Source organism: Pseudonaja textilis, chromosome Z (genome assembly GCF_049901715.1).
Source record: "Pseudonaja textilis isolate UNSWEBS1 chromosome Z, rPseTex1.2, whole genome shotgun sequence".
NCBI classification, from domain to species: Eukaryota; Metazoa; Chordata; class Lepidosauria; order Squamata; family Elapidae; genus Pseudonaja; species Pseudonaja textilis.
Genome location: NC_142008.1, coordinates 100,346,622 through 100,360,811, shown reverse-complemented (window position 1 = coordinate 100,360,811; position 14,190 = coordinate 100,346,622). Strand labels below are relative to the sequence as shown.

General features: G+C 40.1%; 1 protein-coding gene across 3 annotated transcripts in view; it reads right to left on the bottom strand.

The window, feature by feature from the left end:
- Positions 1 to 10,280: 10,280 nt before the first annotated feature.
- Positions 10,281 to 14,190, bottom strand: part of SGCA (sarcoglycan alpha) — a 50,428-nt gene continuing 46,518 nt past the window's right edge. For all 3 annotated transcript variants that reach the window (XM_087915501.1, XM_026710898.2, XM_087915502.1), the window contains exons 9-10: positions 11,072 to 11,276; positions 10,281 to 10,721 (exon numbers count right to left, since the gene is read on the bottom strand). In XM_087915501.1, coding sequence (XP_087771627.1) covers positions 11,084 to 11,276 — 193 coding nt within the window. In that variant the 3' untranslated portion in view covers positions 10,281 to 10,721; positions 11,072 to 11,083. The remainder of the gene's footprint in view (positions 10,722 to 11,071; positions 11,277 to 14,190) is intronic.

Below are 14,190 nucleotides of genomic sequence, written 5' to 3'. Positions count from 1 at the left end.
TATACCAGTTGTTCTTCAAATTTTTCTGTCATGCAAAGCCAGGAAATGGCTGGGGTGCTGGCTGATGGGAGGGATCGGGACCATAGTTTATATACATTTTGGGAATATCCACACTTGCAAGCATAACAGCCTTTAAATAAAGCTTTCAGATCCTTCAAGTAGTCACCCAGATATTTTTCAGCTCAGATCTGGTAGACTTATCATTGAAGACATATACCAACCCGGCTTTCTTAAAAGGAATCACGAGGCTAGATTTGTAAGGATGCTGATAAATTTTCATTTGAGGTCCTTCCTTTCTATGCATCCCAGTAGAAGAAGCCACAACAATTAAAAAAAGATTATTAACAATATATATAATAAGAATATATAAAAGAAAGGGAGTCCGAAAAGGCTTAGTAGTTTTTCTTTTTCATGATACCTTTCCTATTGTTTCTCGCTTTGCTTGCTCTGTCCTGTTTCTCCTTAGATGCCAACTATTCTTTTCCCCCTGCTATTCCCCTATAGTGACATCTAGAATTTTTCATTGTTTCTCTCACCCTGCAGCACCACAACAGAGCTTGCCATTCTTTTTTAATTGGGCAAACCCCTGTCCCTTCGAACACCGTTGAAAACCGCAAATATTAAGCAAAAATGGCTCCTTCATGGATTTATCTTGACTCCCTACCCCCAAATCAAAATTCACTTACTATGTGGGTGTCTCTCCAATTCTCGGGGCCTAGTAGGGTATTGGAAATGAACAGTTCACTTCTCCCCTTCTGTAGGCTGTGGAAGGTATTTTTCACCAACATTTCATTTCAGCTTTGTAATTTTCTGCCTCTCTGGCCTTTCTCTTATTTTATCATAAAGTCCTCCCCTGCCCCGCACCATCCCATCTCTGTCTCTGTTTCTCTGTCTCTGTTTCTCTGTCTCCCTCTCTCACCCCCTCTCCCCTTTCCTCCTCCTCTCTCTCTCTCTCTCTCTCTCTCTCTCTCTGATAACAGATAATCAGAGTTGGAAGGGACCTTGTAGGTCATCTAGTCCAACCCCCAACCCAAGTGGGAGACCCTACACCATTTCTGACAAACAGCAGTCCAATCTATTCTTGAAAGCCTCAAGTGATGGCGCTCCCACAACTTCCGAGGGCAAGCTGTTCCATTGGTTGATTGTTCTCACTGTCAGAAAGTTTCCCCTTATTTCCAGGTTCAATCTCTCCTTGTTCAGTTTCCATCCATTATTCCTTGTCTGGCCTACAGGAGGTTTAGAAAACAGCTTGACCCCTTCCTCCCTGTGGCAGCCCCTCAAATATTGGAAGACCGCTATCATGTCTCCCCTGGTCCTTCTCTTTACTAGACTAGCCAAGCCCAGTTCCTGCAACCGTTCATTGTATGTTTTAACCTCCCTCCCTCCCTCTCTTATTCATTCTTTCTCTTTTTAAATCACAAAAGCTGAAAGATTTGTTGGGGAAGAGGAACCCCAAATAGATAAAATATTATTTGATTATAACCACAGAAAAGTAAAGCGGCGGGATAAAGGACCAATGGATGCAAGATTAGGAGAAATATAGTAGTAGACATATCAAAATGCTCAGATGGTACTCACATGTTCCTAAAAATAAATCCAAGAACTGATACTTTTCTTCTCTGGATCCTGCCATATGGAATTTGTAGTCAGTCTTTGCAGCCTCTTTTCTTTTTCTCCAGCAACACGAGATAGGTATCCTTGTTTCAACACAAATTTATGTAGCTTCATCTCTTCTTTTTCATGTCTTTCTAGGATATTCATTCCATCCTCACCTTTCTCTCCATTTGTGCCGCCTACTTATGATTTTCTAATAATGTTCTTTTCCCTTCTAACAAGTTCTGCTGTAGCTCTTTTGGCTTCTCTGAGAACTTTGCAAATGGGACTGAGCTTTCCTTCTTCTTGCTTACCTGATATTCTGAGCATGAAAAAAGCCCCTTCCCCCATCCAATGGGGCATCCTCTTCCCTCCACCTGCCCAGAAAGTTGAACAAAGTTCAATAGCTCTCATTCAGAAGCTAGCAAGGGGTGGGCTTCTTTGTATGAAAGGCTGCTTTATAAACAGAATCTGGAGACATCACACATAGCAAATATTTTGCCCTACCAAAAGAAGCCGGATAGAGAAATGCACAGTTGGCCTCCCAAACTTATGAATATTGAGCTTATAACACATACCATGCACAATGAATAGAGAGGGTTCTGCATTTAGATCAAGGCTCAAATGCAAGGCATAACACAACTGTTTCAATAACTTTTGCTTCTGATGCTGCCAACATCTCTCTTTCTTTAAGGCTTCTCAGTCTTTTGTTCAAGCCATTCCATAGTGATAAATCTAGCAAAACTTCATCTTCTCCCTTCTATTGCCATTTGATCTCTCATCCTGCTGTTGTCACACTTTTATTATTCTGGGTCTTTTTTTCAATTTCTCAGTGGTGGACCCTTTATTCCTTCTAGCATTCAAGATGAATCTGACTAGATTTATGCATTTATTTAGCATAGGGCAAATATATGGACTTATAGTGATTCAAATGTTAATGTCTAGTCCAACCAACTATTCAGGGACCAGGTGATCTATGTTGGAAAAAAAATCAATCATTGGGGCAATGTAAGCTCGTGATGGATATTCGGACACAATGTAACGGATATTTTGTAGAGGACCACCACAGTCACACTGAGGGGTAGAAACAAGACCCCACTTAAACAATGAGTTCTGGTAGACCCCATGTTGGGTACAGATCCTGTTCAGAGTTGACCAATGCTGGCAAGGAAGGTCAAAACTTGGCACCTTTTGTGTAGGATCAACTACGCATCTGCCTGTATCTGGGCATTCAGCTTTCCACTGTAATGTCAAAGTGGTTAGACAACTGTTGACTGAATGCCAGAGAGAGCTTCCTGGATTTAAGCCTGCCAATTGATAGATGAGAAAGATCAACGTGCAGAAGTGGGTTTCTCATAATTTTGTTGAACTCCTTCACTAAGTCTTGATGCCTTCCTAGAGCTGGTGGTGCAATGTGGCTCAAGATGGGAAGCCAGCAAGTAGGAGTAGATTTTTCTTAATGCAACTGCTTATGATCCTCATTATATTGTTAGTCCAGCATCTATCTTGCTAGTGTGGCAGCTATTAAGCCAAACAGAAGCGCAGTATTCAGCTGTGGAGTAGACCAACTCTATAGAGGTGGGATTCAAATTTCTTAACAACCAATTCTGTGGGTGTGGCCTGGTGTCATGTGACTGGGTGGGCATGGCTTGTATGTAAATATTATAAATATTTATGTAAACATTGATTTTTTTATTTAAAAAAGAGCAATTTTTACCCAAAAGCAGGCAAAGCAGGCAGGCAGATTGAGTTGCTCACAGAATTACAGATTCACTTAGAGATCTATCTTTCTGCAATAGGCTACTTGAGTCTGTCACATAGAATTTGCTTGAAAGCAAACTCATAAAATTTGCTAGCAAGCAAACTCACAAAATTAACTCACAACACACCATGTATATAAATATTTTTTTATTTAAAAAAGAGCAACTTTTACCCAAAAGCAGGCAAAGCAGGCAGGCAGATTGAGTTGCTCACAGAATCACAGATTCACTTAGAGATCTGTGTTTCTGCCATCTGCTACCTGAGTCTGCACTGAATAATAGAAGCTTCAGGCTCAGCTCTGCTTTTAGTTTAGCTAGAAAGCAAGAAATCCAAGGATTTCTAGCTAATCTAAATCTCCCGGCAGAGCAGAACTGCTGAGGGTCAGGGGTGGGGGAGGAAAAATAGCAAGTTACCAAACCAGGCAAGTTGGATGGCTCACATGCCAGGTAAGGAGTGAGTGGACGGGGAGGGGAGGGGCCAGCCAGTGGAGCGATTTGCCGGTTCTCCAAACTGCAGGGCGCGCAGGTACACAGTATTTGAAAATCCTCTTGTTTCCTGCTTTTTCAATCTCTGAGGAGGAAAAAGCAGGGAATAAAGGACAGCCTAGAGCCTGGGCAGGCGGGTGGGCCAAACACCGAACTGGTTCAGTGTCAGCTGCTCTTCGCAGCTACAGGTTCTAAAGAACCGGGCCAAACCAGTAGCATCCCACCCCTGCAACCCTAGTGCTGATATTCTGAAAGTAGAGGCTACCCAACTTGATCCTCTTAGTTTCTGGAGTAAATTGTTCCTGGTATTGATTTTAGTGGACATGTCGTCTAGGTATTTCTTATAGGAGACAGTCTGATACAAAGTTACTCTGGGGTTTTTGGGGTGAGGGTCATAAGGGAATAGGCTATTATTCAGGGAAACCTTCAGGGTGGCATTGGCGAGTCTGTTGTTGAGATGGAAACAGGCGTTGTTAAGATAGAAACACCATTTCCTCGGGGACTTCAGGTCCTCAGAGAGGAGGCAGTCCAATATTTCCAAATTTTTATCTTGCACTGCTAGGGCCAGGTCATCTGCATATCCAAATTTATATCCCCTTGTAGCTGGCATATCTGAGATATAAAGACTGAACAATGTGGGTGCCAGTACAGAACCTTCTGCCAGTACAGAACCATTGTTGAGTCTTCTTAACTTGCTAACATTGTCTCCCGTAATGATCTGAAAGGATCTATCGCTGAGCATGTTATTTATTAGACGATAGAGGATTTTATAGTAGATGGTGTGACTCAGTTTATAGAACAGAACCTTCTTCCACATGGTATCATATGCTGCTGTAAGATCGATGAACACAGCTGTGGTTTTTAAGCCTTGGTGGGTGGGACTCAGAAGAAGGCCCTTCTCCGTGGTGGCTCCCTCTCTCTGGAACATCATTCCCCCAGAGATTAGAATGGCCCCCTCACTAATACTCTTCTGGAAGGCACTGAGGACCCAGTTCTGCCAATGGGCCTGAGGAACCCAGAGCGGGATGGAGCCGATCAAATTGCTCATGTGATCCGCTGTCATCAGGACGGGGTGGGTAAGAGTTGGAGGTGACTTTTTTTCCAGATTTTGTTCTATTATACTTTATTAATTTATTTAATTCTTTTTGTTAATTTTTTAATTGTTTTTTATTTTAAATGTGGTTTTACATTAATGTAAGCCATCTCAAGTTGCCATGGGTGAACAGGCAGCAATATAAATTCAATAAATAAATAAATAGGCACTGCAACGGTATCCTTTTTCTGCCATGTCTCCATGAAGATAAAATAAAAAAGGGAGCTGTCCTAGTTTTAAAATAGTGTTTTCTCCCCTAAACTGGCAACATTTAATCTCAGCTGAAACCGTATAAAATCTATTATGGTCACCTCCCACTACAGACGAAGTTAAGCTTCCTAGAGTAGATTGGAATCTGAAAGGAGCTTATTGGCCATTTCGGGCTGATGGGATAACTCCACATTTCCAATTCCTGGGCAGCTTTCTTTATCACCATTGTCTAGATAGGGAGCTGGACATAAGAATGCATGAAATGTAAAGTGAAATTCTGTAACAGGGAAATAGTGTATAGATAGTCTTCAACTTATGATCACAATTGGGCCCAAAATTTATGTTGCTCTGTGAGAAATTTGTTAAGTGAGTTTTGCCCAATTTTATGACTTTTCTTGCCACATTTGCTGAGTGAATCTTTGCAGTTGTTAAATTAGTGCTTATGTGTCCAAAAAACTCAGACACTGAAAATGATGGGCAGTCTGGGAGAAATAAGTTTATGCCATCAGATGACTTCTTTTCTCCTGGTGGCACTTCTTGGGGGGAGTAAGGAGTCGTTTAAGGTCTGGACTGACCGTAAGAACCTTGAGGCACTGAAAACCTCTCAAAAACTGTCCCCCAAACAAGTCCGTTGGGCACTGTATTTTAAGCAATTTAACTTTGAGCTAAAATACATCGGTGGGGGGGGGGAGAGAGAGAACCTGTTTGCATACACCTTGTCAAGTAAACCACAGCTTGATAGTCAGCAAGAAGAGGTCATGCATGCGATCATTCCCCCTTCCCAGCAGGCAGTCCAAGTCACCACCAGAGGTCAAACTATATGTCAGGGTGACCTCAGAGGGGATCAAATGACAGCAGTATTGTAGTCTGTGCTCCCAACTGACCAGTGGTTTGCTGACAACCAGGACACCTCAACCTTAAGGGATGGATTAACTTGGAAGAGATCCAAACTCTATATCCCCATCAACTTGAGGCTTCAGATTCTACAGCACAGCCATGACTCCTTTGGCTGGCCACTTCAGATTCCTACTTAACCTTCACTTAATCAGAAGGCAATTCTGGTGGCTGAAGATAAAGATGTAGAGGAATATGACAAAAGTTGTGCCACCTGTGCAACCATGAAGATGAGGCCAGGGAAACTCCCTGGGTTACTCCAACAGTTAGCCCGGAGGAAATTGTCATGGACTTCTTAGTTGAACTTCCAGAAAACAGAGAGAACATGGTTATTTGGACCGTCATTGACTTATTTTCAAAACAAGCCTACTTCACTAACTGCTCTGGGTTGCCTTCGGCTAGAAAATTGGCCAAGATGTTCATAAACCATATATACCAGCTGCATGAGGTGCCCCGCAGGGACATCTCAAACTGAGGAGTTCAGTTTACAACAAAATTCCAGAAGGAGTTCCTGAAGTCCATAGGATTGACCCAGGGGCTTATCTCAGCTTTTCATCAAGTATGAACGGAGCCATAGAATGCTCGAATGCCATGGTGAAACAATACCCGAGATGCTATGTGGACTATCAACAAGACAATTGGGCAGACTTGCTGCCAGTTGTGGAGGTGGCTTACAATAATGCAGTACACAGAGCAGCACCAGACTGACCCCCTTCCAAGTCACTAGTGGTGTGGAATTCGTCCCCATGCCCAAGCTGCCATGAGAGCCACCTTCATCTATGACCCTGGAAGATGGAATCACTAAAATTGGGTTGGGAGAATATGAAGCGAACTCTGGCTGAAGTGGCAAAGGCATACAAAAGCAAGCAGATAGGCGCTGATCTCTCCAGCTTCTCTTCCGAGGGGGAGATTGGGTGTACCTATTAATAAAATACCTTGCACTGAAAGTAAAAAGTGAAAAGCTGGGACCTAAATTTCTAGGGCCATTTTCAATAATGAAAGTGATTAACCCAGTAACTGTACAAGTTAATCTCCCATGACTGTTAGAGAAAGTGCATCAGGTTTTCCATAGTAGCTTAGTAGCTGTAAAGCCAGCAGTGGACTCACATATAAGACTGAGGGACAGGGCAGCACCGTGGTACAGGGGGAGACCCACTATGAGGTTAAGAAAATATTGGACTCCAAGTTGCACCGGGGTCGCTTGCAGTATTTAGTCCACTGGAAGGGATGCCCCTTATCTGAAGCTACATGGGCAAAGAGCTGGGATGTGAAGTTTTCTTTTCTGTATTCTGCACAGTGGTGGATTTGGAAGCTGTGCAGATGCAGATAGATAAACTCAGCAAGACACCCATAACAAAGTACATTTATTAGTTCATCAGATATCCTCATAACTCACATTTGTGATGAAGTTCTTCTTTAATGACCAATCCTTTGTATATCTGCCTAGTAGGTAAAAGATGGTTATCTCCTAACCCATCGCGTAGTGATAGAAAGCAGCTGCCATGAGTTAGGGAATTCAGGCAAAAGTGAGGAAAACTCCCCCAACCCATGGAGGGTTAAATTAGTGACCAATCGAGATTACAGATGTGGCCACGTGACATGAAATACGTTTCCCAGGATACCTTTACTACATTTACCCCTTAAGGGGACAGCTCATAATTCCTAAGTAACTATCCAATTCCCATAGACTGGCTGGGACAGCACATGAAGGCAGACAGATTGATGAAGCAGTTCCATGAAAAATTCCCTGATAAACCAAGGGTGGGACAGGAAGAGGTGGTTAGGATGATATAACTAACTCCCTTTCCCTTATCTCATTTCAGGATGTCCTCATTGGCTGAGGGGGGGGGCAGCCTGTCAGCCCTATAGCCATCTTAAGTGAGAGTCTACAGGGCTGCCACAGCAGTAGCTGAGCAAGCTGCGAGAGGTGAAGATAGTGTGGGGTGTATAATCATAACAACATTCTTTTCCTTGGGAGCCAAGGATGTCTAGCCAGCACCTGGAAAGATTTGATAGAAGTTGGATGAAGTTGGGACGCTGATCTGATTGGACCATGTGATGCAGATGTGGATGCAGGGGGAGGAACTTTGGTTTTACTTTGGGTGGGGAAAACGTGGGGCTTCAGATACCCCAGATGTGCCAATATGACATCTCCCAAAAATTTATGCTTTGAGGAAGATTCTTGCCTCGAAGTTTTAATTTTGTTGGGAGTGTTATTTGGAACCCTGACTAAAACCTCCAAAGTTCTGTTCCGTTCTATTCTATTCTAAAATGGTTTGAGAAACCAATGCTTTTTTTTCAAGGGGAATTAAACACGAATGATGCCAGATATCAAACTTTTTATGGAATGTAGAAATGGACAGCATTTACCGATGATATAAATACAAATACTAATTGCTGATGAAATATCATATCCACCACCCATAGAGCCACTCTATTTTGTCTCCCACTTCCCACTGAACAGTTGGATAACAACATTCAGACAGGAAGAATAGCTGTAACACCTCAAATTTATTTATGATGTACATCATGTGATTTTTTTTGTGACCTTCTGACAAGGGGAATCCAGATCCACTTAACAACCATGTCACTAACTTAACAACTTATAGTCCTTGACTTATGACCACAATTGGAACCATAATTTCCAATGGTAGGAAAGGTAGTTATTAAGTGAGTTATGCCTAATTTTATTACCTTTTTTGCCCTAGTTGTTAAGCAAATCACTGCAGTTGTTAAGTGAATCAAGTGATCATTATGTAATGGTCATAACTGTGGGGACCATATGTAAGTCACTTTTTTCAGTGCAATGATAATTTCAAACAGTGACTAAACAAAAGGTTCTAAATTGAGGACTTTGCAGTATTCACTTTTACGTTGCTAAAGAAAGGACAATTGTTCTGAACATTCAAAAGCATGTTGCTCCAATGTTGTCCTTGATATTAACCAGTAAGCCTGAATAATACACCTAGAGTATATATAAAGGTCTGAAATGAGTTATGGAAATGTTTACACATTATGCTGAACTTTGAACACTGAAGTGCAGCTGTTCTCTTGACTATCCTTTTTCTTGCTTAGGCGATCAAAGCAAACTTTAGTAAAACTTCTGTATAGTGTTTTCCCCCTCAGCTGAAATAATATTTCAATATATCTTCCAAACATCTTATTGATCATAAAAAAGGAATGGGTAGTATATAATATCAACATTGGTTGAAAGAAGCAAAGGTGACTTACATGTAAGAGCCTGCTTCTGCTCACTTTGTTATATGGAAGCTAAATTTGGTATCTCGGGAATGGGTTACTTTATATGCTGTGAAACAAAAAGAGGTAGGGTCAAGGATAAGTAGATGATAAGCAATCATGAGCAATCATGAATTGCATATAAAAATGAGATATCAGTATAAAACTGATAATATCAATATGGGATGGTTTGCTTCTGCAGAGAGGAAAGAATAAGCTTCAAAACAAATGAGTGAATGGACCGAGAGACAGTAGAACATTAGAAGTGGCTTGGTAAGACTTGATTAGCCACGGTGGCGTAGTAGTTAGAGTATAGTACTGCAGGCTTCTTCTATTGTCTGCCAGCTGCCTGGAATTTGGCAGTTCAAATCTCACCAGACTCAGGGTTGACTAAGCCTTCCATCCTTCTGAGGTGGGTAAAATGAGGGCCCAAATTAGGTCATAGAATAACAGAGTTGGAAGAAACCTTGGAGATCATCTATTCCAATAGGAGAGCCTATTCCAAATATTAGCCTCTACCTAGGATCGAACTTACAGCCTCCTGATTGTGAGGTGGGAGCTCCACCTCTAGGCCACCAGACTGTTGGGGGCGGAAATAGGCTGACTCTATAAACCACTTAGAGAGGGCTGTAAAGCCCTGTGAAGTGGTATATAAGTCTAAGTGTTATTGCTATTGCTAGTAAGACTTCTGAAGTTATGATGTCATGGTGGAAACAAGGATAATATGCATAAATGTATTTTTATTTAAATTATTTTTATACTAATTCCAACTAAAATATCTCAAAGTGATTTATAATTTGTAAAGAACGTTCCCAAGGATGGAAGAAAAAAAGGGAGGGAGAGCTACAATAAATTCTTATTTCCATTAAATTTAGCTCTATTTTCATTTCTCTTGTCTTGTTTCATGTCTTTTTATTTGTTTTCTGTATTTTGTATAATGTTGTTTACTTAAATGGTATAATGCAATGGTTATGTATGTATTAATATAAGTATTATTTATAAAGAAATCCAGGTTTTGCCAATTTATTCACTGAGGAAAGCAAAATACAAAAAAAAAGAGTTTATCTTTTATCATGCCAAGTTACAAGAGGAACATAGAGGGAAATTATGTATTCTGTAATATTAAATACATATTAACTGTGATTGCTTTTGGCAAGAAGTTTAGAAAATATAGTTGTATGGGAAGGCAAGGCACTTCTAACACACAGCATTATGATACTAACCTTGAATATCTCCAATCCATTAAATATGTAGAAACAAAGGGACTCAAAACCTACCCCTACAAACTTAGACCAAGAATTACTGAACAAACACACATCGTTAATTTCCAAGCTACACTATTATCAACATAAAACACTGCAACAAACTCCGATCTCTCATGCCAACAGTTGTCTCAATCTTGAGAAACATCTTTGGTGGAAAAACCTTCCTCAGTGAAAATGACTGGCCTGTTGAGAAAAAAAAAACAGCCCATAGTTTAAAATGCAATTTGATAATATCAAGTTTCTTTGTGTTTTATCTAGGGCAGGGCTGTCAAACTCGCAGCCCATGTCACGCGCTGGTCATGCCCGTGCCCGGTTTAGTGAAGGGGGGAAAGTTGCAATATGTCACATGACGCTGTCGTGATGGCATGAGTTTGACACTCCTGATCTAGGGGAAGGGGAGAGTAATAGAATTGCTACATGTGGATTTTGCATCCTGCCATCTGATTTCTTTGCCTAGAACCACAGCTGTACCCCTTCTGCCCTCCCAAATGGCTGGAGTTATGGGCAGGCAGATTCAAAGACATGATACAAACCTGATCAATTATTCATTGTTGAGCCAAGATGAGAGGCACTTGGGCACTGTCATAGCGGTTGCTTTGCATGGGATTAATTCTCTCACCCGTACGGATATTAAACATGGGCAAAGTAGAGAGAGGACGGGGCACATCCCGAGCACCAGCCATCTGCCTCAGTTCCTCTGTATTGTCATGGATTGTGTGGTGATGCACCATTTGGATGCTGCAGGAGAAGAAATAAATGGAACAGAACTAAATCAAATCAAATAATTGTATTGCTGTCATTAACCAGAAAGGAAGGAAGGAAGAGGAAGGAAGGAAGGAAGGAAGGAAGGAAGGAAGGAAGGAAGGAAGGAAGGAAGGAAGGAAGGAAGGAAGGAAGGAAGGAAGGAAGGAAAGGGAAAAAATAGTTTTCAAATTAACCAGGACATCCAAAACTAAACGAGCCACACGGAGAAAACATGCTTCATTCTTAGGAGTTAAAAGTAACCTAAATGTAGAATTATAGAGTCCCAGACAAATCTGAGGAAGATACAGGACAGTTGCTGACATTAAAAATAAAAAAGCCAGTGGATCATGCAGAAGCAAAGCTATTCCCTACTCAAACAATTTCAATTGCTCTTAATTATTCGTTGTTTAGTTTTGTACATCTGACAATCTTACATTGTTTTAATATTACAGATAGTCCTCGATTTAGTACCACAATGGAGCCCAAAATTTATGTTGCTAATTGAGACAGTTATTAAGTGAGTTTTGTCACATTTTATTACCTTTCTTCCCACGATTATGTGAATTGCTGCAGTCGTTAAGTCAGTAACATAAGTTAACATTGTTAAGTGAATCTGCCTCTCCCCCATTGACTTTGCTTGTCAGAAGGTAACAAATGGTGATCATTTGACCTCAGGACACTGCAACCATGATAAATATGAGTCAGTGCCATTATAACTTTGGATGATCACTAAACAAGTGGTTGTAAGTTGAAGACTATGTGTAATTTCAGAAAATAAGAATTGCTTTTACTGCTGGTCATTATATCCTGTTTTTACTGCTCAGCAGTGGGGCAATTAAAAGTGTTTTGGGATGCTGGCTAAATCTGGCAGTACAAAAGAATATGTTCAATACAGTGGTGGGATTCAAAAAAATTTACTACCAGTTCTGTAGGCGTGGCTTGGTGGGTGTGGCAGGGTAAAATCTCCAGCCACAGGTGGTATTTGCTGGTTCTCCGAACTACTCAAAATTTTCACTACCGGTTCTCCAGAACTGGTCAGAACCTGCTGAATACCACCTCTGCTTCAATAGTTTCTACTTGTCCTGAGTCACACTCATAAGGAGTAATGGTATCTATTTATATCTTCCAGGTAGGAGTACTGTAAGTAATGTATTACATCAGACTTAGACAAAAGCCTTTTTCTGGTGGGGAATATCAAAGTGTGGATGATACATGACTGGTGCCAAGACGCATCTCTGACAATCCATCATGGGAAGCTGAATTTGTACTAGCCACATTTGATGGCTGCAGGTATATATTGACTTCCACTGGCATAATACAAGAATAGCATCTTAAGTGGGTCCCTTAAACCAAGCCAACTTGCAGTGCTTCTGTATTGGAATGGGTCTAAGAGTAGCTTTATAAACTATGTAATTATATTTGGAAAATTTTAATTTCTTGACTCTTTTAAAGTTTGCCCCTCACCTGCAAAGTTGATAGTGGTCATTTTCCACTTATTCTATGCTTGAGAAGTACTTGGTGATCTCTGAAGTCAGTTGTTTTCTCACAAATGTTCCATTATCCAAACAAGGTGACATCAACAGTGCTAGTAAGAAGAGGGGTTTGTTCTAAGTTTATATTCTAGTAGTTTGCCTTGTCACTCTTTGTGGTGACGGTCTTGGAGTTTTTTTGGTTGGGCAGTTTACTGTCAGCTTCTTTGGCAGTTCCTTGAATTGAGGTAGTGTTTAGTTCTTGATTGTTGGTCTAATGTTAATCTTGGAGTTAATCTATGCTCATCTCGGTGCTGATTGTTGGTCTGATCTGGGGCTGCTGGGTCTTTTGGTTTACTTAGAATGTTTTGAAGGGCTTGAGTTGGCTTGTGTGCTACGCTGATTCCATGCAATTGTAGTAGCCTGTCAGTGGCTTTTTTTTTATTTATAAAAGTTTGGTTGTTTTTAAGACAAACATAACAAATGCAACATAAAAACATCAAGCCTTCTTCCATATATGTGCATACAGTGTGTATGTTGGTTTACAAATTGTTTTGTGCTTCCACTTCATAGTCTTCAATTACAATTACATTGTATATGTTCTCATATTGTCAATCAAATATTCCTAAATACATTAATATCATTGTTAATCATTTGACTATACTATTATTCATTCATGTTTTACAAGATAATCTATATTTTACTTAATTTGTTTTATGACAGTTCATATTATCATCTCAAATCTATCCTATAATCATTTTGTAAATATAATAAAAAATACATCTTTATATATTCATTATGTTCTAAAAATCTACATATTTCATTACCATGTTTTATTGTCTAACCATTGATAGAATAGATTCCAAATTTTATAAAATTGTTTATCATCTTGTTCTCTGACTTCAAATGTCAATCTACTCATTTCAGCACATTCCAATATTTTCTTAATAACTTCCTCCTGTGTTGGTATTTTCTCATTTTTCCAGTTTTTAGCAAATACGATCCTAGCCGCTGTTAAAACATTTACAATCAAATATTTCAATTCTTTACTATATATTTCAGGTAAAATTCCCAATAAAAATATCTCTGGTTTCAAGTCTAAATGCTTTTTTGTCATTTTTTGCAACCATGTGTGGATTTTAGTCCAATATTTTTGGCATCCGCACAAGTCCACCACATATGGTAATATGAGCCAGGTACCTGATGACCTTTCCAACATTTTTCAGATTTGTTCTTGAACATTCTTGCTACTCTTGTCGGGGGGAAATGCCACCTGTAAAACATCTTATACAAATTTTCTTTATATGCTGTTGACATTGTCATTTTATAATTTTGACCACAATTTTTGTCATTTCTCTAGATCAATCCCATATCCAAAATTCTTCCCCCAAGCAATCATTGTTTCTTTGACTTGTTCTTCTTCTAGTTTAATTTCTAAT